Consider the following 24,220-nt stretch of genomic DNA (forward strand, 5'->3'; position numbering starts at 1 on the left):
TGGGGGGGCGGGGGATACAGAGAACGTATGCCAACCCACTAAAATTCAACCGAGAATTTGCTAAAAGTCTTCCATGCTGAGATGGCATATCCAATGTTAAATATAGCTCTAAATTACTCAAAAGTTTCACCAGCGCATAATGATTACAATGAAACTCTGGCCCTTTCCTCATGCCTATGTTAAAAAAAAAACTCTTTAGCCCAGGCGATGTCAACTTTAGCAATCAACTCAGGATCACTATAAAAGTGTGGCTTACCCAGCTCACCCAAAGTGATTTTTATATACTTCAGCCAAGATATAAGTAATCATTGATCTAGGCTCAAACGATCCCTTAAAATTGTTCTATTCAGCTCAAGATCACCTTTTAACCACACTGATAACCATAAAAGTATAGGGTGAATTTGAATAAAATCTTCTATAAAGCCCTCACGCAACTCATCTTGTCCGATCTCTGAAAGGACACTCTGGGGTAGCCATAATATTCTCCTGAAGAATTTATTTTTCGCAAATTGTATCTGGGGACAGGGCTTGTACCCCCATATCTCTGACCCATATGAGTCTGTAGGGATGCATTTGGCTTTGTAGTGATGTAACATAGACCTCAGGTGGATATAGCCCAAGTGTCTAGCATAAGCATCAATGATGTGGACTGTCCTGTTTAAAAGATTGAACATGTGCTTTCATCAGGGGGGCCCAAAGCAATTTATGGTCTGTCAAAATGCCAAGATAAGAACAATTAACCACATTAGCAATGGGATTGTTCCTAATATGATTTGCTTTGGGTTTTACCTTTTTCAAACCTATAATCATTGAATAAGGTTTGGTATAATTATTTTTGAACCCCAAATAATTAATCAAATCTCTCCTATAAAAATTGTAGTCTAGTAGCTGTACGTGCAATTAAAACAGAATCATCTGCGTTGCTCAGAGCCAGAACTAATTTGGATCCTACCTTCGGAACATCAATACAGGGGCCTTTTCATAAAAACTGTATTAGTCGGTTAATATAGAGAATAAAAAGCAACGGGCCAGTATACAACTCTGCCTGACCCCGTTCCCTAACTAAAAGTGTGTTGTGCATTTGCCAGAAGATCCGTATCTAAACGAAGCTTCCAGCCCAAGTGCAAGTCATGCAGAAAGGCTATGAGAGCCTCATCTATCTCCATGTCCCTCAGCACAGCCCACAGTTTTGATCTGACTTCTGTGTCCAAAGCTGTACTGAGGTCCATTAAGACCAGATGAATACTCTTTCCTTTAGCAGCTGTATATTTAGTTATTAATAAATACAGGTTCAGATTTTGTTCCTCTGTTCCACGGTCAATATTTCATTGCTATCGGCCCAGTCCAGTAACCGGTTAAGCAGAACCCGGCCCAGCACTTTCACTTCTGTGTCTATCAATGAAATCGGTTGACAGCACGCCGTATTTTCTCGGTTCCCCTTTTTAAAACCGGGAATAACCACTGATTGCTTCCACGAGGTTGAAATTAAACCTCGTACAGCGATGTTAAGGTATAAAGGGGGTCATTCCTCCGCCGCCCTCCAAAGTAACCCCGTCGAAAGACCGCACCGCGGTCAAAAGACCGCGGGGGTCATTTCGACTTTCCCGCTGGGCCGGCGGGCGACCGCCAAAAGGGCGCCCGCCGGGCCAGCGGGAAAGACCCTGCAACAATGAAGCCGGCTCCGAATGGAGCCGGCGGAGTTGCAGGGGTGCGACGGGTGCAGTAGCACCCGTCGCGATTTTCACTGTCTGCAGAGCAGACAGTGACAATCTTAATGGGGCCCTGTTAGGGGGCCCCTGCACTGCCCATGCCAGTGGCATGGGCAGTGCAGGGGCCCCCAGGGGCCCCACGACACCCGTTCCTGCCAGCCTGGTTCTGGCGGTGTAAACCGCCAGAACCAGGCTGGCGGGAAGGGGGTCGGAATCCCCATGGCGGCGCTGCAAGCAGCGCCGCCATGGAGGATTCCCTGGGCCAGGGGAAAACCGGCGGGAAACCGCCGGTTCCCCTTTTCTGACCGCGGCTTTACCGCCGCGGTCAGAAGGGCCCTGGAAGCACCGCCAGCCTGTTGGCGGTGCTTCCGTGGTCCCCGGCCCTGGCGGTCATGGACCACCAGGTCAGAATGACCCCCAAAGTGTTTATAGGAGCTGTTAGACCTGACAGCCTTAGGGTGTTCGTCCCCCCAACTTTTTGCCTGCCTCCCCCCACTTTTCTGACACTGTTTTTGATGGTTTTAGGACTGCTAACCAGTGCTAAAGTGCATATGCTCTCTCCCTTAAACATGGTATATTGGTTCACTCCCAATTGGCATATTTGATTTACTTATGAGTCCCTAGTAAAGTGCACTACATGTGCCCAGGGCCTGTACATTAAAAGCTACTAGTGGGCCTGCAGCACTGATTGTGCCACCCACATAAGCAGTCCCTTAACCATGTCTCAGGCCTGCCATTGCAAGGCCTGTGTGGACAGTTTCACTGCCACTTCGAGTGGGCTTTTAAAAGTACTTGCCAAGCCTTAAACTCCCCTTTTTCTACATATAAGTCACCCCTAAGGTAGGCCCCTAGGTAACCTATAGGGCAGGGTGCTATGTAGGTAAAAGGCAGGAGTTGTACATGTGTGTTTTAAATGTCCTGGTAGTGGGACATTCCTAAATTCGTTTTCCACTACTGTGAGGCCTGCTCCTTTCATAGGATAGCATTAGGACTACCTTCATATACTGTTTGAGTGGTAGATTCTGATTAGTAAGGGGTAACCAGGTTTTATTTAGTATGGCCATAATGGTAATAGCAAATCCTGCTTATTGGTGAAGTTGGATTATATATTACTATTTTAGAAATGCCACTTTTAGAAAATGAGCATTTCTCTGCACTTACAGTCTCTCTGTCCCTTACAGCCTGTCTCCAATCAACATCTGGGCTGGGCTAGTTGACAGCTTCCTTTTGCATTTCACCTAGACAACCACAAACACAAACACAGGACATTCAGTCACACCTGCGCTCATCTGCATACTGAATGGGCCTTCCTGGGCTCGAAGGATGGAGGGCCTGACACTTATATTTCAAAGGCTAGTGGCCTGCCCTCACATCATGGACTGCCAAACCCCCAACTGGGACCCCGGCAGACAGACCTATACTGAAAGGGGAACTTGTGCCCTTCAAAATCACTCTTTAAAGTCTTCCCCTACTGCAAACGCATTTTTGGGTATATAAACTGGGTCTCTGACTCCACCGACTCAGACACTTATGGACCTGAACCTGCAACCTGTCCAGAGGAACTGCCTGGCTGCCCAAAGGACTCATCTGGACTTCTTTGCTGAGAAGGACTGCTGTTGCTCTGATGCCCTGCTGACCTCTGACGCTGCTAAGAAGTGCTCTCCAAGAGCTTGGATTGAGCTTGCCTCCTGTTTTCTGAAGTCTCAGGGCCAAAAAGACTTAATCGCTTCATTAAACTCATTGTGTGCCGAGAATCGATGCACAGCCTGCCAGAAACGACGCACAGCCTGCCTTGCGACCCAGAAATCGCTGCATAGCCAAACCCGAATGACGCAGCCTGACTTCCCGAGTGGAAATTCGATGCAGCGTCTGCCTTGCAACAGAATATTCGACACACAGCCCTACTGGGTTGATGCACAGTCAAACTGGAGTGACGCAGCTGATTCCCCGAGTGGAAAATCGACACAGCGCCTGCCGTGCAACAGAAAATTCTACGCATCGCCCCCCCGGATCGATGCAACGCCTGTGACTTCCTCCAGCGCTGCCAGGGTTTCCCCACATTGTCCCTGGGTGTCAAAAAGATCCCTGCATCGCAGTGAGGAACGAAGACTGCATGCAAAAAAATGACGCAATCCCCTTGCAGCATGGAAAGAAATGATGCAACATCTGTGCCTTGTCAGAAAATCTGTTGCACACCTTATTTGTCCACACATCTCCTCCTTTGCGGTCTCCATGCGTGTTATTATTTACGCAAACCAGGTTCTTTGTGTAATCAAAAGACAACTGTAGATTGCTAAGATTTAAGACTCTTTTTAAACCTGCAAAAGTGATATTTCAACTTCTGCTTATTGAATCTTTATCGTTTTGACCTTATTTTATTTAGATAAATATCCACTTTTTTTTTTAACTTGTGTGGTGTCTTTTGGTGGTGTTTTCACTGTGATACTGTATGATTTATTGCACAAATACCTTACACATTGCCTTCTAAGTTAAGCCTGACTGCTCAGTGACATGCTACCAGTGTGGGCACAGGATAATTTGGATTGTGTGCGACTTACCCTGACTAGGATTGTGGTCCCTACTTGGACAATGGTGTAATCCTCTGCCCACTAGAGAACCCATTTCTAACAGGAGCCCATAAATCAATACATAGTTTAAGGAGGTACCCTGGCACCCCATCCGGGCCAGGTGCTTTTCCACCTGAAAGGCCTGATATTCCTGCCTTCACCTCTATCAGAGTAAATTGTACTTTTGGCTCAGTTACCCAAAACACCATATTAGGTGAATCATCACCACTTGCATAGATGGATGAAAAATTGTCTAACCATTTCTGGCTGGGATGGACTGGCTCATGTTTGGAGTCGCCACCTCATTAAAAAGCGGCTGGTTAACAACTTGCCAGATGGCTGAACCATCTCTTAGACTTCAGGCCTCCTTAAGCTCTTTCCAAGCTTCTCTTTTAAGTGCACTTATTCTTTTCTTGTGTGCCTGTGGGTATAGCCTCCTAGTCTCCTTGACAGCTTCTCTAGACCTCGGTTTCTCTCAAAGGGCCATCTTTAAAGCTTGATGTGCCTTAGTGCAATCTTTATCTAACCATTTGGAGCCACAGTGAGCAAATTACACTTCTTGGTGAAGGCACTCTTCACCTCTTTACATATATTAGAGAAACAATCCACTATGGCTTGATCAGAGGAATCATCTTGCAGACACATTTCAAAATCCAGTCTACAATTCTTCGGGAAGTCTTCGAGAATGAGCGTATCCCAACCTATTCGTCTACCTTGTTCCTTAGGCAAAAGGATTTCATTATATGAATTGATATGCTTCTTTGCCTGGAAATCATACCAGACAAATTTGGCTATAAGAGGGTTATGATCGCTGGTAACATTCCACACGACCATGAACTTGATAAGGGAAATGCCGAGGCAAGCAGACACAAAAATATAGTTGATAAACAAGTTACTACCTATGCCCTTAAATGCAGAGACTAACTCTGGGGAATTATAGAGTTCCTTAGTCAGGAGATCAATAAGATAAAATTCAGATAGCAAGTCATTTCAGTTATCACCCTGATAAGTGTGAGTAAAGTGAATTCGCTCCATAGCCATTGATTGATTAGATGCTCTCCGGTTGGAACTACATGAGGCGTAAGGGTGTATATTAAAAATCACCTGCTACTATAATAATGGGCAAAAAGGTCCAGGCTAATGGGGTCAAATCCCAAACGTTCCTTAGCTCATCTTCCAGCTTAACCTGAGACAAGGGAGAATTATAAATGTTAATAACCATGAGGTATTAGCTATGAGGGAAAGATAAAAGAACCCCCAATACCTGCTTTGTTCCAAAAGCCACAAACTCCATATCACAACCCAGCCCTAGACTAACAAAAGTTGCAAGACCCCCTTTTTGTCTACTGTGTGGAGAGGCAACCGCTTTAACCCGGAATGCTATAAAGAAGCTCTCCTTGGTAACCCAAGTCTCTTGGAAACACACTACCCCCACAGGACTTACATAAGTCAACACCCTGGTCATCGATCAGCAAGGATCTTATCCCAGCTACATTCTAACTAAGTACTCCCAAAAAGTTGTTGCATATCCCGGGACCCTCCCTGGGAGCCTGAGCCACCTTTATAATAACTTCCATAGTACTATCTGTTAGGCTCCCTATTTCTCCTACAGTTCCATTGATGGAGCCAGCCCTTCCATGATATGTCAAGCTATACCTGCTAGTGCCTGAAACCTACTGTAAGTTGGAATCCCGCTAGGGATAAATTTGCCACTATTTGGGTCCTCAGATTTCCTCACAAGACCTCCATAAAATGGAGTACCTACTTGGGCAGATGCCCCGACAATTCAAGCTACCAGTTTGTAAAAGTATCCCGGGGCAGTATTACGATGTTACTAAGACCAAGCTACATGCTCAAGTGCCCAAAAAGTAATCTTTTTTCCAGATATGTAGAACTAAAATTGACAATAATACAATTCCCCTGCCCGTCCACCGGAACCTTTCCAGTCCATCCCACCCCACCCTCCTTGTTAACAAAATCTTACTAGCAAGTAAAGGAGGAAAATTTCTATATCGACCCAACCAATTCACAGTCTTATTAAGTAATTGGGGGATTTTGTCAGTGCCCCAGAGGGTGAGAATCTCTTGGAGCACCAATTGCCAATGCCATCGGCTTCCCTCTGCGTGCATATAAGGGAAACGTCAGGGGGTTATGGATCCCAAGAATCGTGTAGGCAGGAAACCTAGGAATAGAAGTCTCAAATGCTGTGTCAATATCATCTAGTACCTGTATCCAAAAAGGTGAGAGCTTGGGGCAATGCCATAACAGGTGAAGTAGCATGCCCATCCCACCGCAGCCTCTCCAGCACTCTTTAGGGCGCTCGGAGTGCCATGTGTTGAGTCTGACCTGGGTTAAATACCAGTAGGATACTATCTTATATACTGTCTCTCTGCTTGAGATGTTGTGTGCTGTGTGTCTCGCTCTGTGGAATATATCCGCCCACTCTGCGTCTGTAAGTGGTCTGCCAATCTCCCCCTCCCCACCGTCTCTGTCCACATGTGCGGGTATTCGTCTTTTCCCTATTAAGTATGGCGTACAATTCAGTGGTAAGGTGTCTATCATTGTCCTTTAGGACTAACCATGTTTCTAAGGGAGTCAGGGCCCTCTCATGAGGCCGTACAGAGGGCTAAAGGAGCCAATGATGACCTGAAGGTACTGGACCCAATCAGCTTCCTCTAGTCTGTTATCAGCTTTGAGTTGGTCAAAAGGAATGACCCCCTCAGGATCGAACAGGCATCCAATTGGCTTACAGCACCCCTCATGTTAGTGCCGTAATCGGTCAGGCTGTGACCCGGGAGTGGACTCTGAGTTTCAGAGAATAGGTGTCTTTGGTGAAGGGGAGGTTGTCAGCCCTGTACTGACCGCCACTGCATCCCACACATATAGGATAGCCCTTGTTACCGGGTAAGAGTAAAGTCCCCAAGCTCTTTCTTTTTAGGGAGCCAGGGTTCCTTCCAAATCTGGGAGCCAGCCACTGCTTGGTCTCTAAAACAATGAGCCAGTGCTTCTCAGTGAGTGGTCGGCTCCATTCAACAAGGAACCGCAGTTGTGAGGCCTGGTAATATTTCAGGAGGGAAGGCGCAGCACGGTCACCATCGCACTTAGCGTGATATAGAAGATGTCAGTGGAGTCAGGGGGTGTCTCTTCTTCTCCCAAATAAACCTATTGATATCTGACTGCATAGCTTGAAGTGCTTTTTTAGGTGGGGTCAGTGGGAGCACCTGAAAGAGGTAGAGAAAGCGCAAAAGGGTGGTTATTTTGATGACCACAATTCTGCCTATCCAGGAAATACCAAATCGCTCCCAAGCGTTGATATTTGCCCTGACTTGTTTGGTCAGGTTGCCATAATTGAGGGTAATGGTTCTAGAGAGTGTATTTGCTAATTGAATCCCAAGATAGGAAATATGTGAGGAGGCCCATTCGAACGGGAATTGGGCCCATAGGGAAGATTCAGTCTGAGCAGAGACTGAGCGATTCAAGATGTGATTTTTGCATATTGACCTTGAAACCAAAGTGGGTTCCAAAAGTTTGAAGCTCTGTGACCAGAGCAGCAAGGGATGTCACTGGGTCTGAGATAGCTAGTATCACATCATCGGCGTACAGGCTGATCAAATTTTGCTCGGCTCCAAACGTAATGCCAGTGATGTCAGGGTGCACTTGTATGTGTTGCCTGGAGGCTCCATATAGAGAGCAAAGAGCAGAGGGGACAGCCTTGGCAAGTGCCCAGGCCGATGGGGAAGGGCGAGGAGGAGAGGTCATTGCCGCGCACTGTGGCCCTAGGAAAATTGTATATGCTTTTAATCTGTCTACGGAACCGGGCACCAGAGCCGAAAAGCTCTAGACTCTGGTGCATGTAAGGTCAGTGTACTCTATCAAACCCTTTTTCTGCTTGGATTGAGAAGAAGAGGGCTTCTTTTTCCGTCCTCGACACTTTATCCATCAGGTGGTATATAGGTCTTGTGTTGTCACTGCATTGGCACGCTGGAATTAAGCCTGTCTGATCTGGTGAGATCAGTCCCAGCAAATGCAGCTTGGATCGGTGGGCCAGTATGCTAGTAAATAATTTGGCATCAATGTTGAGGAGGGATATGGGCCTATAAGACCTGCAAAGTGCCTGATAATTCCCATGCTTAGGAATAACTGAAATGGAAGCTTCGAGCATCGAATCCGTAAGGGAGCCCGTAGAGGTGAAAAAGGCCAGGCTAGGTCCAGACAGAATGTCTTGTAAAAATTAGGAGAGAAGCCGTCCGGTTCCAGGGACTTCAGGAGTTTAAGATGGGCAATAGCCAAAATTACTTCTTCAATTCAGAATGGAATTATCCAGGGAGTCAGCTATTTGATGCGAAGTGGAGTTGGAGGTCAGGCTAAAAAGTATTCAGAGAGGTCGGTGGGCTCTCTGACTGTACTGTATAGAGGGATTTGTAGCAGTTGTGAAAAGCATCAACGATCTGTGTGTCTGAATGTACTCCTGTAAAGGGGGTGGGGCGGATTGTTGGGATTGATCAAGACTGTACCTTGGCCCTCAAGCGATGGGCTCACTCTGGTTTCCTCCAAATAGTACTTACACCTCAGGCAGATGAGGGCGTATTCTACTCTACTGAAGTCTAACCATTTAAGAAGTGAGCGTGCTCCCTCAAGCTCACGCCAGACTCACAGGGTTTCTGTACGTTTGTGAATCATTTCAAGCCGGAGGACTTTGAGTTTGAGCTCTTTTTGCTTCTCCTTTCAGTGACGGTTTTCTGCGGCAAATATGGTGATGACAGAGGCTTGACAGAGGCTAAAGTAGATAATACTAATGCTCTATTTGTGGTAGTGTGGTCGAGCAGTTAGGCTTGTCAGAGGGTAGTGTTAAGCATTTGTTGTACACACACAAGCAATAGAAGAAGCACAAACTCAATTACTTAACTCCAGACAAATAGGATTTTATATAGAAAAATATATTTTTGTTACCTTATTACTAGAACCACAGGATTCAGTTCAGAAGTAAATGCGGTTTCAGGTAAGTACTTAACGTAGACATCAATGTAACTTTGTTTCACTTTAGTCAAGTAAACAGGTTTTAAGAAAACAGAGAATATCTATTTTAAAAGTGGACGCAGTGCATTTTCTAAACAGTTCCTGGAAAATGCACTTTTAGAGGTAAGTACACGACTTACAGTTCCAGCCTCTGGGTTATAGGTAGACCACCATTGGGGGTTCAAGTCAACCCCAAACACCCACCACCAGCGACACGGGCCGGCCGGGTGCAGAGGTCAAAGTTGAGCAATTTTAACGTGGGCTCCTGTGGAGACAGGAGGTACTCGGAATCAGGTCTACCAGCAGGTAAGTACCCGAGGCTCAGAGGGCAGACCAGGGGGATTAGAAGAGCACTGGATGGGCCACAAGTGGGCACCAAACACACACCCTCTGCAGCACAGGGGCGGCCGGGTGCAGGGTGCAAACAGGACGTCGGGCTTCCAATGCTGGTCTATGAGGGGACCCCGGGGTCACTGAGAAGCTGCAGGAGAGGTCCAGGGGGGTGTCTCGGGCAAACCACCAGTCGGACAGGGAGGAGGGCCACTTGTTGATCGTTACTTGGGTCAGAGGGCAGTAGCCAATGGCTACTGTCCCTGAGGGTGGTTACACCCTCCTTGTGTCCACTCCCTTTGGGTGTGGGGGAAGCACAATCCCATCCCTATTGGTCCCTGTCCTCCCAACCAAGATGGAGGGTTCTGCAGGGAGGGGGGTCACTTCAGCTCTGGACACCTTAGGGGTGGTCCCAACTGAAGTGGTCACTCCTCCTTGTTTTTTTTTAAAGTTTCCTACCGAACTAGCCACCAAAAGTGGGGGCTTGTCCAGGGGGCGGCATCTCCACTAGCTGGGGTGCCCTGGGCACTGTAACATGAGGCCTGAGCCTTTGATGCTCACCACCAGGTGTTACAGTTCCTGCAGGGTGGGGAAAGGGGTGAAGCACCTCCACCCAGAGCAGGCTTTGTTTCTGGCCTCAGAGGGCACAATGGCCCTCACCCCATGGGGTCAGAAATTTGTCTGCTAATGGCAGGCTGGCACAGACCAGTTAGTCCTACGCTAGAGGATTGGGTAAAATACAGGGGTCATCTCTAAGCTGCCCTCTGTGTGCATTTTGTAATAAATCCCACACTGGCATCGGGGGGGGGCTATTGTGCTGAGAAGTTTGATACCAAACTTCCCAGTTTTCAGTGTAGTCATTATGGAGTTGTGGAGTTCGTAATGACCAACTCCCAGACCATATACTTAATATGACCACACTGTAGTTACAATGTCTAAGAATGGACTTGTACACTGTAGGGGCATATTGCTCATGCAGCTATGCCCTCAACTGTGGTATGGTACACCCTGTCTTAGGGCTGTAAGGCATGCTAGAGGGGTGACTTACTTATGCCACAGGCAGTGTTTTGTGGGCATGGCACCCTGGGGGGGGATGCCATGTCGACTTTGCCTTTTTCTCCCCACCAACACACTCACTCAAAATGCAATGGCAGTGTTCATGTGTTAGGTGAGGGGTCCCTTAGGGTGGCACAACACATGCTGCAGCCCTTAGGGACCTTCTCTGGTCACAGGGCCCTTGGTACCACTGGTACCTTTTACAAGGGACTTATCTGTGTGCCAGAAATGTGTCAATTGTGGAAACAAGGGTACATTTTAGGGAAAGAACAGGTGCTGGGGCCTGGTTAGCAAGATCCCAGTACGCTCTGTCAAGTCAGCATCAATATCAGGCGAAAAGTGTGGGGGGGGAGGGGTAACTGCAACAAGTGCCAGTTTCCTACACACACACTTACACCTCCTTCAAGTTTCCTCTTGCCCATAATGGCACAAAGCTTCAGCACTCACCCTATTCGTACTGATTAGGGTACATAACACGATGCAGGCTTGGAGGATTAAAAAGCCAAGAGGGATGACCTAGCCTCATCTGGGTGCAGACGGGCCAGCCCTTGGTCCGGGCACGGCACGCGTGCGTCCCGCACAGTAGCTTGCAGGAGTGCTTTTCAGCACGACGGAGGAAGGCCCTGCCCCTTCAGGAGCAACCCTCAGCAGCTACACCTTCTGGCGCGGTAGGTGGGAGATTAAGCCCCCTGAAATGTTCAAGGTCCCGGCAGGTCAGTTATCCCAAAATCACTGGCCAAAATGACCCACACAGCAGTCTTGCAGGAGCGCTTTTCTACGCAACTGGAGAAGGCCCCGCCCTCTCAGGAGCAGCACTCACCAGCTACACCTCCTGGTGCGGTAGGTGGGAGATTAAGTCCCCTGAGGTCTTCAAGGTCCCGGCAGGTCAGTTATCCCAGAATCACTGGCCAAAATGACCTGGAATATATTGTAGCCTACGGGGATGGTTCCAGAAATATTGGCACAAAGATCTTGTTCTGCCTATGCTGAGTCACTGCCAAGAGTTCCAAGGAGTGTCCATTGGACAGTTTATGGACTCCCCATCAGTAATGGGCCAAGAAATGGTAAGCGTATAACAACTAATGGAGAAGCAAGAATCGGTCATTCATTCATTCATGATTTTTAAGAAATATAATAAATGAAACATAGCACATAAATCTAAAAGCACAGCATATTTCACAAATGATACAGTAACAAAGTAGATAAAAGAAAAAAATACTTTACAAGTATCAACATTGCACTTTATAAGTAGGTGCTAAATAATAATACTTCAAAAAAACCTACTCAATTATATGTTATTTAGGGCTCTTTTATTCTCATTATAGAAAAGGAGAATGTTGACACCAGCCTTACAACACCTTCTGATGACACACCAGACATTTGGCATTTCGTTGGGAGCATATTCCTGGGAAGAGAGGGACATGGAAGTTTGATACAAAAATAATAAAGTATTGATAGACAATAGGTTCAGCCCATTTAATCCACACGCATTTTTAACTTTTTGAACGCCTGGTGTTTAACCTTTTACTGTAGGGGAGCCTCATAACCTGTGACTAACCCATGGAAATGCATGGTAAATGACTGTGCATGTTTACTGCCAATGTCAGCCTTTTATGGTAATGCCGCTGCGATGCGGCAAGGGTAAAGGGCACTGGATTGGTTACACGTAAACGTGTGCACATGCATGATGGCTGTGAGTGTGAGCCTTCTGTTGTGTGCAGCCCAGTAACTACGCACAGGTAGCTTGGTGCAGAGGAGATTCTGCAGGACTGGATATTGACCTGGGGGAGGCCTCATAGTGTTAGTGTACACTCATAGGGAAACTTGGTGTGGTTTTCTGTCTTGTTTGCAGTGAAACTCCATTATACATGTATGGGAAAGGATGCCTTAGTGTGCAACTGCGCTTCCCTTTGGCCTCCAGAGACCAGAGACTTTTCGAATTGGGAGGAGGGGGTCATGCAAGAATGTCATCTTTCTCTGCTCATCTCAGGACAAGAGCCCATGCCTTTTGTCACCCTGCTGGGCTGGCTTAATTACATTTCCCTGCAGGAGCAGGAACAATGACCTCCCCACACAACAGGTGTAATTAATAGTTCTTAACTCTTCTCTTGAGAAGAAAAGAGGTGGGGCGGAATGCTGTGCATTAATCAACCAGCTGTCGCACTGTTCCAGAGATTGGCCTGCCCAAGCCCACTAAACAAAAGAGGGAGCCCAGACCTCTGGAGCCAACCCAGGATGGGGCTTCCTTTGAAGATTTGCTGGGAAAGGCCCTAGCAGTGATGTCAGCAAGTGGCTGAGCTAAGGCCCCAGAGCAAATGTGGCAAGTGATGCCTGGGTGACACCATTTTGAAAATGTCCCAGCAGGCTGTGCAGGAAGGTCCCGACAGGGGCGGAGAGGTAATGTGGCACCCCAGGACAGACCAGAGGTGCATCCCTGGTGAAACCTTCTGCCCCCTCTTAAAAGGTCTTGCGCAAGGGGAGGGCGCCCTCTTAGTTGTGACTTTCTGCTTGATAATGGTACGGGAGGAAGCTGTGATGGGCAAATTGGAAGGAAGAACCCCCTGATGGCCATCTGGAATAAGGACTTTGACTTCAGCTGACCCCAGAACTAATGGGGCTCTCCCCAAGATCAAGGATTCTGGTCCGCTTATAGCCTCTGAGGACTAGTTAGGGGAAGGGCTGGCCTTCTGCGCCAAGGAGGAGAGGGGCCCAAGGGAGTACAAGGAGAAAGGCTGGCACAGGAAGCCAGTGAAACCAGCTGCCTGCAAAGTTTGTCGACTTTGAGGCCAAGAGAACTAAGGAAAGTGCTCAAGGTGGCTAGGGCTCACCACCAGGAACAAAAGGAGACCAGAATCAACGGCCCAATGAGGCCTGACATATGAGTCTGCAAAGGATTTGACCTTTAACCCTCGCCCCCCACAAGAGGCCCATAGCACGTTGAGATCCGCTGTCGGAGCCTTTCTAACCCCCCGCCCGGGGGTTGACCAGGGCCTAGGGGTAGCTGCAAAGAGAATCCTGATACTTAAGCCAGGAGGGGCTTGTATGGGGACCCCTTCCCCAGCAGTTTGGGGGCCCCAATCCCCAGGTCAGTTTTATGACTGAGAGGCCCGGGCCCCAACTCTGGGTCCCCAATGGCAGAAAGGGTGGGGAAGCACCACTGTGCTTCTCCCACACACACAGAAGCCACGGGGGGAGTGCTGCAAGTGTGGCGACCTGGCAGAGGTGGTTGAGGTAGCTGGGGATTGGCTCCCTAGGCTGCCTCCCAACCCAAGCAGAGTGTGAAGTGGCCAGGGTGTGACCGGGCAGCCCTGGGAAAAGAAAAGGGGCTGTGCGGCATGATGCAGCATGGCTGAAAACAACAGAAACAAAAAGAAAAACAAAGACCGCAGGTCTCCCCTGGTCAGCGGGAGAACCACTAATTGAGTATTCACGAGCTCCGAGGGAGGGCCCAATAATGCTCTGTGGGGCTTAGACATTTGGCACTGTTTCTCGCTCTGTGGTGGCTCCAGTATGGCGGGGCCACCACCAACAATGTTTAGATGTGTGGGTGGAACTGCATGTTTGGCGCAGCCTATCCCCAATATGGATTTCAGCGGCACCACCATAAGTTTGATGGTACTAGAAAGTGGGAACCATCCCAGGGTTTTCCATATAGTTCAAGCACTCCCCAGTATGGAGCATGTGCTCTTCAGCTGGGAGTGTAGCACCCTTTAGGGCAAAGTCTATGGTTACAATTACAGTTGCCTGAAGGATGTTAAAAAAAAAAGTATACATGTTGTGCAGTGCCTTCTAGAGATGAAGTCAATGGTAACAGGTGTTGTGATAAATAATGTAATGCTTTCTAGGGGCTATGTTTACAACTGCTTTTTCCATGTTGGTAGTTTATCATTAAAACACAAACCATTCACACTTCTGTATATATATTGTTCTTGTAAATGCTTTATTGATATAATGATGTCGACAGCCACTATATATATGCTTTATTGCCAGAAATAAGCTAATTCGTAATAGTTATATACAGATTATTACATTTAAGTACAAGATAATATTTTGACATGTGGTTTGGTGAACTGGACCGCCTTTAAAGGGTCATAAGTGATTACGCAGTGCCATTGAAAGGTACTTCCATCAGCCTTATGTATATTTGTGAATCACTCCATAGTACTGAGTTGTGTGTGTGTGTGTGATAAATGTACTCTTCCTTTAACAAAAGAAAAAGCACAGACTAGATAATCCTTCATTTAGAGTCATTCTTACATGCCAGTTAGTGGTGATCACTAGCTCACACTACCTCCCTTGAGTAGGCCCTGGACTTCTCTGCTTTGCTGCCCTGGGAGAGTCAAGCACCATAACGGGGTGTCTGGTTCTCAGTGGAGGACAAATGTGAACCCATTACTTGTGTAGGCAACACAACTAATGACATGTTTTCTTATAAGCATAAACTATATTAGCACGACCCCAGCAGACACATTCAGGTATATTTTAGGAGTAATAAGAGCAAAGATGTTTAGATGTCAACTGTTTCGGATACCATAAAGGCGGTGGTTAGGGGCAAATGCATTGCTATTGAAGCTGGCCAGATGAGAATGTGGGCACTGGTGCAGGAGAGGTTTGTAGCAGATATTTAAGAAGTGGAGAAATGCAACAGGGAGTGGGGTACTCTTACCGACTTTAGAAACCTCACTGCGCTAAAAGGATAACTGAATTTACTTCTCAGTAAATGAACAGAAAAGGTTCTACTCTGGATCATACAGAAATCCTATGTGAAAGTCAATAAAACCAACAAGGTGGTAGCAGTATGGCTGAAGCTTAAACTAGAATTCTGAATGTCTGTGACATATGGGGCTGCCTCTAATTCGTTAAACTCTGGAAGCCACAAAACACGTGTTCTTTATTTAAAGGACTGTATGAGGAAGAGCAGATTGATAATGAAGCAGATGCTTTCTTTGAGGACATCACTGACCGGTATTGAGACTGTCTGATCGGGAGGCTTTAAAAGGAACAGATATCTGAGTTGGAAGTGGCAAGACTAATTAAAAATATTCAGGTTAACAAGACACTGGGTCGGATGTTCTTACAAGGTCTTTCTCTAAATGCTTCTATAATTAGTTGAGCCCCTCCTCCCCCAATTAACCAAGCTGATTTCTCTACATGAGGACGAGCTCCCATTTGATGAGGGAAGCGGACATCACCCTGATACATAAACTGAGCAAACCCACTAACGACTGTTCCTCATACAGATGTGTTTCCTTTTTGATCACTATCCAAAAATATTTACAGTGATATCGATTGACCATTTAGAAAATTGGATGCCATTCTCTATAGAACCTGGCCAGTCAGGATGTTCGATAAAGTACATGGAATTTTGCATCAAATAGAGAAAGTTCAACAAAAGAAAGCTCATCATGGCTAAACTTTTTCTCAACGCTGTTGTTAAAAGAGTTTGACGGATTAAAGTACATCAGATTATGTTTTACTCAAGGTCGGATAAAGCCCAATAATGTGGGGCCATTTATGGCATCCTATGGAAAACTTTCTTCAAGAGTTTCAGTATTTTGTAAAAAATAAACACCCTTACGTTTTAGTAGAGGAACCATACAGAGGTGTCTGCCCCTTCTCTATCTTTTTTTTTAATTTTGATGGTAGAACAATAGTTCCTAAAATCAGAGGGGATAGGTGGCCAAGGATATGCCTTTTGGATCCACAGATCATAAGGTAGGTTTATTCACTGATGCTATACTCTTAGTGTTTAAGAACCCAGAGATTTCAATTCCAAGAATGCTAGACATTCTGTAACAGTACAAAAGAATCCTTGTTTTCAGGTGAACCCCTCAAAATCAGAATTGATGGGGTGGGACTTGACGTGGAAACTAGTACAGGCCTAGAATCTATTTCACCTTTCAAATGGGTGAAAGATAACTCAAATACCTTGGAGTGCATACCATTCCTTCTATGCTTGGCTTGTATAATGCCAAACTAGCCTGCCCTTTTCGAGGAACTCGAGGCCGTTTTCTCAAGGTGGTGCCTGCTATTTGTATATTGGCTGGGGATTGCCACAGTGCTGGAAATGAACTCCCTCGGCCGATTGTTATGCATGTTCCAAACCTTGCAAAAACACTGCCCAAATCAAAATTACTGACAAATTAATTTGGGGTGGTTGGAGACCTAGAATTTTGAGAGAAATAATGCGATTGGGTAAGGTTGAGAGTGGACTGGGGCTGCTCAACATAGCATGTTATTTCTTGGCTGCCCAACTGCGAGTAACTTTTGAATGGAGCCTGAGGGAGACTGACAAATATTGGCTACATATGGAACAGGCATTACTTGAGCGGTCCCTTTGGGACATGATATGGCTTCCTTCAGAATCTAGAAGGACAACTGCTTACACTTCAAAGATGTTTCCCCCCCTCGTGACATTCTCCTTCCTCTGCAGTACTAAACATCATAACCCTTGTACTAAACATCATAACCCTTGTACTAAACATCATAACCCTTATTTTACTCCTGTTATTGAAAGGTGAGGCCTTTTGGGCATGGGGAGGGGGTGACTGACGTGGTTGAGCAATATGTTCCTATTGTAGGTGATTAAGTCTTTTGATTTTTAACAAAAATATTTTGTAATTGAATAAGTGGAAAGGTTACACTATCTTTAGCTACACCACTGCACACTCACTCCCTTTAAGGTGGTTGCAACAAGAGGTGTGACACCTTTTGAAAAAAAGCTCTTTTGCACACATAACACTACAAAAGAACCCATCTACAATATGCACATCTTTAGTAGCCATATATGGCTTGATTGTAGAGGGCACTGGATTAGGGCATGTCACACAACCAATGGCAAACACCGTGGCAGTATCTCCAGGGTGCCTGATGTAATGAACAGAACAGGGAAACCCTCTCCAAACTATTATTCAGTTGGTACTTAATGGGAATGTCTAGTGGAGACGGTGAAAGGAAGGAAATTCATGTTTGATGGGATTGTCTGAAAATTAAAACATATGGAAATAAACTTTAAGTTAAGTCAAAAGTGGCCACATCTTAGGTTACCCACTACCAGCTGATGCAGTATTTATTCTTCTTGATTTGAAGACTAGACATTTGCCAGGAATCATGAAAAATCACCAGACGTATATAACCCTTAAGCTATTAGCGGGTGAACAAATAATGGCAGCGGAATGGAAACAGGTGACCTCACCTACTGTGAAGGACTAGCTGAGGTGACTCTGGTTGCTTATAGCAGTGAAAATGCTCTCACATTATCTGGTAGATGAGGCCCACGTTTAAGGTTGTATAGAAATCACTAATGCGTTTTATTGAAGTTCAAACACCATCTCTACCGTTCCCCAGAAAAGTGGTTCCCAACCTGTGGTCCGGGGACCCCTGTGGGGTCCACGGAGGATCCTCCTCAGGAGGTCCGCGACTGCTTAGAAAATTAAATAATATTAACAGATTAGCTACCCAACTTTCAGTAATGACTTAGTGGGGGGTTCCCGGATTCCAATAGTGATTCAGTGGGGGTCCCTAGGTTCCAGTAATGATAAAGTGGGGGTCCACAAAAGTCAAAATGTTGGGAACCCCTGCCCTAGAACACGGAGCGCTGAAGCTTCTCTCGGACCCTTATTTTTTGGTAACTTAATAGGCTGTAGGAATGATGGGAAATAATGAAGGTTACCAAGTGGTGCTCTCAGAAGAGGTGTGTACTTGTTAAGTAACATATGGTAGACAGATACTCTGTCCCAGTTTAGAAGGGGGCAAGAAGGGCGTTTGGGAGGGCGGACATGGAGAGCTGATCTAATTGCAACTATGTATTGCATAAGAATGAACCATCTCATTTTTCGATTTATATATGTTCCATGAATAAGACCTTGTAGTAAAAACCTAGGCTAAATGAGTATTCACCTTGAAACGGTTATTGGATAATGGCAAACATTGTTTAAGATTTTTAAACAATTCAAAATATGTCAAGAATGTGGGACAGCAAAGACTTGCTAGATATTAATGGGGATACACATAAGGACATTCAGAAATATAAAAAACACTGAGAAACCCAGTTCCATTTTTGTAAAAAAAAAACTTAAATCTCAGGTAACAAACAAACTTCCAACATAAATGTTTTGCAAATGTGTGTAGATTTTATTTACTTTATTCTTGAATGCTACCTAGGAATTTTCAGTCCCTAATAAACTATAGATAATCTGCAGCATCTAGAAATGTATGTAAGGTATTTATGAGAATATTCTGAAGCATACATAGTTCAGAATCATATGTTGAGCCCCTATATTCCCTTCCAATTGAATGTTTGTGAACTTCCATAATCATTGCAATTCACTCCTTACTTGCTCACCAACTCGTAACATTTACCATGTAGTGATTTCTCACTCTGAAATAAATATTCATGGTTTGGAATTTGCCAAGCTAAATGTTTTCACTGGAAACTGAGTACACATTTCGGAAAAAAGAAATTGCAGTAGAACAAACTATATTATGATTTAGAGACGTTGATCAGTCAAACTTGATTCTTTCCTTAATTTGTGTTACTCCTGTTTGTTGTATTGACAATCATACTTAGCTATCAAATACCGCAATGACTCCAGAAATGGTCTGCAGAAAATAAAATATAAAAATTGGGTCATTCCAGCTAATTTACTAAATCCTGATGCAGGCCGATGAACGTGGAACTAAATTCCCAAAATGGCGAAAAGTGAATGAGATTTGTATATAGTATTCTATATTTCAACGAATTGGCAATTATTAATGTGTGTGTGCATGAATTCTGCTGACATTGTTAGCTGTATATCATCCCATCTGTACATGCAGATTTCTGAAACTGAATTTTCCAATTGCTTCTTCCTCAGAGAAGGATAACGAAATAAATGCTCTGGATTTCTCAATGGATGGCACTGTATTTGCCACTGCTGGCAAGGATAAAAATATTCGTCTATATGATAGCACTACTAATCAGGTAAGTAGGGGCACTGAGATGAGTAGAAATGTGTGACACTAAATGTAGGTCAGAGTGTGAAGTGTCATACACCTAGTGTTTTGATGTGAATGTTGAGACAAAAGAAAATAGTACTGCTTTTATCAATGATTGGAAAAACAACAAGCATTTGCAATGCAATGGGTCTCGCGTTTGCTCGAGTTAAAGCTATTAGCGTTGTAAACTTCTAACCGGACTTTTCTTGCTTCATAAAGTGAAAATGTAAAACGGTTTCACATAAGCGAGCCGACGGCCGCCATGAGCGCAAAGCAGACACTCAAAAGGAAACAGAAGTTTGGCTCGTAGTGAAACATTTTGGCAAAAGTGCAATTATATATGTAACCTGCAAAAGTGCAAATATCCATGTAACAGGGTCGATGTCATGCAAAGCGCTCGACTAGTGCCCAGCGAGATTGCGCTACCTACAAAATAAAAGAAAAAGTAGCCCATAAACCATACGATAAACATGGAGCCTCGTATGTTTTCAGTAGTTGGCGGGTGCGCTCGAGGTGAGCTAAACACCGGAAAAGGCATGACTTATGTATGCCTTTTACTAATTAAACCAAGCGAATTTTAAAAGGAAAGCCCACGAACCAACCAAACTGATGGGCGTGGTTACAAGCCCACAGAGAGATCACACCAGGATCAGAGCGCTTTGCGCTCGACCCTAAAAGTGTGATGGGAGGAATGCTTAAAGTGATCTCAGAAACTAGTAATTACTCAGGTTGCAGTCAAAAGGTTTTTTGTTTTTTTTTGTTTCTTTTGTTGCTTTTTTTTACCACTATGCCACTCTTGGAAGCAACCACATGAAAAATCTGACTTGACCCTCTTCCAAAGGGAACAGTCCAGCCCAGGTTTGCAACAGTAGGAACGCATAAGAATGAAATGGCACCTCTAGTTTCTTGGTATAAATGCACTAAGGGCTGAGACTGTAACTTTCATATGTTCTCATTGTCTTTTAAATTGATCAGTTTCTTTTTGCATCCCAACGCAGTGCGGTCAGAAATGATGATTGCTTACACAACTGGAACTCTCCCTCTGCTCACGCTTAAAGATAGCTGCCAAACACATAGGGGGGGCATTATGAGTTTGGCGGACGGTAAAGGCCGTCCCCCGAACTCCTGCAGTCAGCTTGCCGCCAGCGCGTCCGCCTTCCCGCGGTCAACATTACGAGTTCCCTGCTGGGTCAGCGGGCGGAAGCGGTGTTTCCGCCTGCTGGCCCAGCGGGGAACAGGCTAGAGCCGGCGGCAATGCTGCGGTGCGTAGAGTGCACCAGCACCCGTAGACAGTGAACACCGCGACGTGGCTGGCCATGGGGGCCCGTACACTGCCCTTGCCAAGTGCATGGGCAGTGCAGGGGCCCCCCGCACCCCAACTCCGCCAGCCTTTACATGGCAGTGCTACCACCATGTAAAAGCTGGCGGAGAGGGGGGTGCTAATTCCCAGGGTGGCGCTGCTTGCAGCGCTGCCCTGGAGGATTAGGACCGCCAGTCCCTCCTATGGCGGAGAACTGGCGGTGCTGGCGGTCCGACCGTGGTGCAACTGCCACGGTCGTAACGTTGCGGTCAGACCGCCGCCAAAGTGGTCGGACCACTGCTTTGGCCTGGTGGTCGTAATGAATAAACTTTGAAGGATGCATCTTGATTTGCCTTTACTTTGGCCTACCTATGGTCTCCTAAGCAGTGCTAAGACACTGGAAACCATATTTGCATGGCAGTTCTCTGCACACTTAGATTCAAACAAACTTCTGAGCCCCCTTGGTGAAATTCAGGGGACCAATCTTAACAGACTTTTAGGCCTGCATACAGTTGGTTGGTGATAGTCGGTGTGGGAGCCCTGCAGGGGTGGGACTATGTCTCCCAGCATTCACCTGTTACAGGAGGGGCAAGGACAAGTGCACAGTGCTTAAAAGCACAGACTGCTTTCTGCAACACAGAGAGCAATCTCAATGAACTTTTTGGCCCACATACAGTTGGTTGGTGGCAGTTGGTGTCGGAGCCCTGCTGGGGTGGTACTACATCCTCCAGCATTTCCCTATTACAGGAGGGGCAAGTGCAAAGCACCAGTGGTTTCCCACGGCGTAGGACTCACTCGGGTGTGTGCCCAGGCCAAGACTGGGCCCATCTTTGCTCATCCTTGGCCAGAAGAGGCTGAGCTTGGCCGCATCTCTTGGTTTTCCCACCAAAAGGTACTGTTTTATTATTTTTATTATGTTTGGAAGTTATTTTAAGTGACCTTTTGGTGGGCTGTACTTAACTTGGATCTTGGACTTTGCCCCCGGCGGCTCCTGACTACAGAACCAGCTTATTTATTGAATCGTCATCAACATGGGACAAAAAATAAAATCGCTGATTGTGACTGTTTCTACTGCCTCCATTAAACATACCTCCATTGATCGCATGCTTGAGCGAGCCGTAGGTGTTATTAGTACAGAAATCGCTCTAAAGGAGAAAAGACTTTCGTTAAACTTGTGCTGTGGAGCAGGGCCTAGCTCTTTGAACTCGTCACCAGGAAACCCTACTCCTGCACCTAGGGAAATTATATGTGCCAATTTGCTCGGTTCATTTAATACGCAATCTGCCATTGCGAAGTCACCTGGTTTCACTCCAGCAGCAAGTTCTGCTTCTACCCCGTCTCCCACCAGGAAATGCAAGCGTGGCCCTTGGCCAACTCAATCAAGTAGCAAGAGTACAAGATACAGGATACCCCGCTGCAGGTTGTTAAGTTGGTGTCTTGTAATTCTCCTGTTCATTGCCTTTGCCCACGAGGGAAGAAGGTTGTATAAACATGTCTCAGGACAGTTTAGCCCGCCTAATGGAAGGTCACTTTAAGAGGCTTATTTCTTTCTTGAGGATTGAAATCTCGCCTCTTATCTCACGCCTGGACTCTATTGAAGACAAATTATCAACACTCCTGGCTCATCCTTGCCGTTCCTTATCTCCAACTGTTGATAATAACATTCCCTGCCCAGAAGGGCCCTTACAGCCGGCTTCAAACAAGCGTCTTTGTAGGGTCCCCGTTTCCTCAACTCATTCCTTCACTGCCAGGGATGCATCGTTGCCTAGAGATACTGATCAAATGGAGCAACCTGACACAGTTCCATCATCCCGGCCCGTCCTTAGAACCTCTTCACAAGTCAATACTGTTGGAGAAGGACCTACTCATGCGGGGCAGCACGATATGGAGCCCTGAGACAATAATTTAACCTCCAAGCCAGACCAGGCCATTGTTAATCTTCCTCCAGTGGCATGTCCCTCTATGGCAGTTGTCCCGGGGGTTACTCTGCTATGTAACGGCCAGAATGAATCACATAAGGAGGTGTTTAAGTAAACTCTAAGTTGTCTTGTGCATTACAAAGGGTTGCCTTTCCATCACGCTAAAGATATTCTGTTGACTTACAGATGCACATGGATTGACCATGTCCCATTTGACACTTTGGGTGACTGCATAATAGTGAACTTTAGGTTTCCATTTCTGGTGCAGAATGTTTTGTGTGTTTCTGGTACATGCTCTGTATTGAGGAATGACATCACTTTGATTCCCCAGAGAATTATCCATTTCCCAGGTCCTAATATGGCTCAGCCTAATTACTCCCATGACACCCGATGTTGGTCCTCACCGTTCTTTCCCTCAGCCCAGTCCATTGGGGTGCTCAATAGGGCACCCACCCAAGGGCCCACAGTCCACTTGAATAGACCCACTGCCCTTTTTCCATTCCCACTGCCAACAGATTTGAAGCATTGTCAAGTCAGTCTAGATTGACTCCATCTTGAATTGAATCCTGCTACTGTTTACGTAGTTAATTTGAACCCACCAGTTGTGAAGGGCAGTTCTCCAGGACCTAGGCCATGTCGATCATTTACCATACACAGTTGGAATGTTGTGGCTCTCCAGGGGAAACTTAACCCTGATTGGATGGCCTTTACTAAAAATATGCCATTTCAGCCCTTCAGGAAACATGGGCCACCACAACCATGTCCTGTGATGGCTACGCATGTTACGCTAATGAAACTATTCTATCCCCACGTGGTAGAGCCATGGGAGGTCTATTGACCTGAATCATCCTGAGTCTTCATATGGAATTATCACAATTTACTTTTTGCTTAATTTCTGTTAAAAATGGGGTCTCTAATTGGCAGTTGGTTTGCACCCTGTCCAAGTAGGGACCCTCTCTCTAGTCAGGTAGGGGAGATACCCAGCTCAGATAACCCCCTGCACCTCCTTGGTAGCTTGACACGGGCAGTCAGGCTTATCTCAGAAGCAATGTGTAAAGCATTTGCACATAACACACAGTAATACAATGAAAACACTAAAAAAGGACACCACACCAGTTTTAGAAAAATAGCAAATATTTATCTATGTAAAACAAGACTAAAACAAGAAAAATCCAACATTCAGTAATAAAGATTAAAGATATAAATTTTGCAAGAATTAACTTAAAAAATACAGTTTCTTGAAGTCGATGGCTCCACCTGGGGCTATCACGGCGTTGTGATCAACAAAATCAACAGTTCAGGCCGGCTGTGGCGTCGCAGGCCAGCTACGGTGTCGGGAATACTGGA

General features: G+C 45.9%; 1 protein-coding gene across 2 annotated transcripts in view; it reads left to right on the top strand.

The window, feature by feature from the left end:
• LOC138295412 (U4/U6 small nuclear ribonucleoprotein Prp4-like) overlaps positions 1-24,220 on the top strand; it is a 105,807-nt gene that overhangs the window by 37,285 nt on the left and 44,302 nt on the right. For both annotated transcript variants that reach the window (XM_069233696.1, XM_069233695.1), the window contains one exon: positions 19,534-19,640. In XM_069233696.1, the coding sequence (XP_069089797.1) occupies positions 19,534-19,640 (107 nt within the window). The remainder of the gene's footprint in view (positions 1-19,533; positions 19,641-24,220) is intronic.

Source organism: Pleurodeles waltl, chromosome 5, assembly GCF_031143425.1.
Source record: "Pleurodeles waltl isolate 20211129_DDA chromosome 5, aPleWal1.hap1.20221129, whole genome shotgun sequence".
Lineage (NCBI taxonomy): Eukaryota > Metazoa > Chordata > Amphibia > Caudata > Salamandridae > Pleurodeles > Pleurodeles waltl.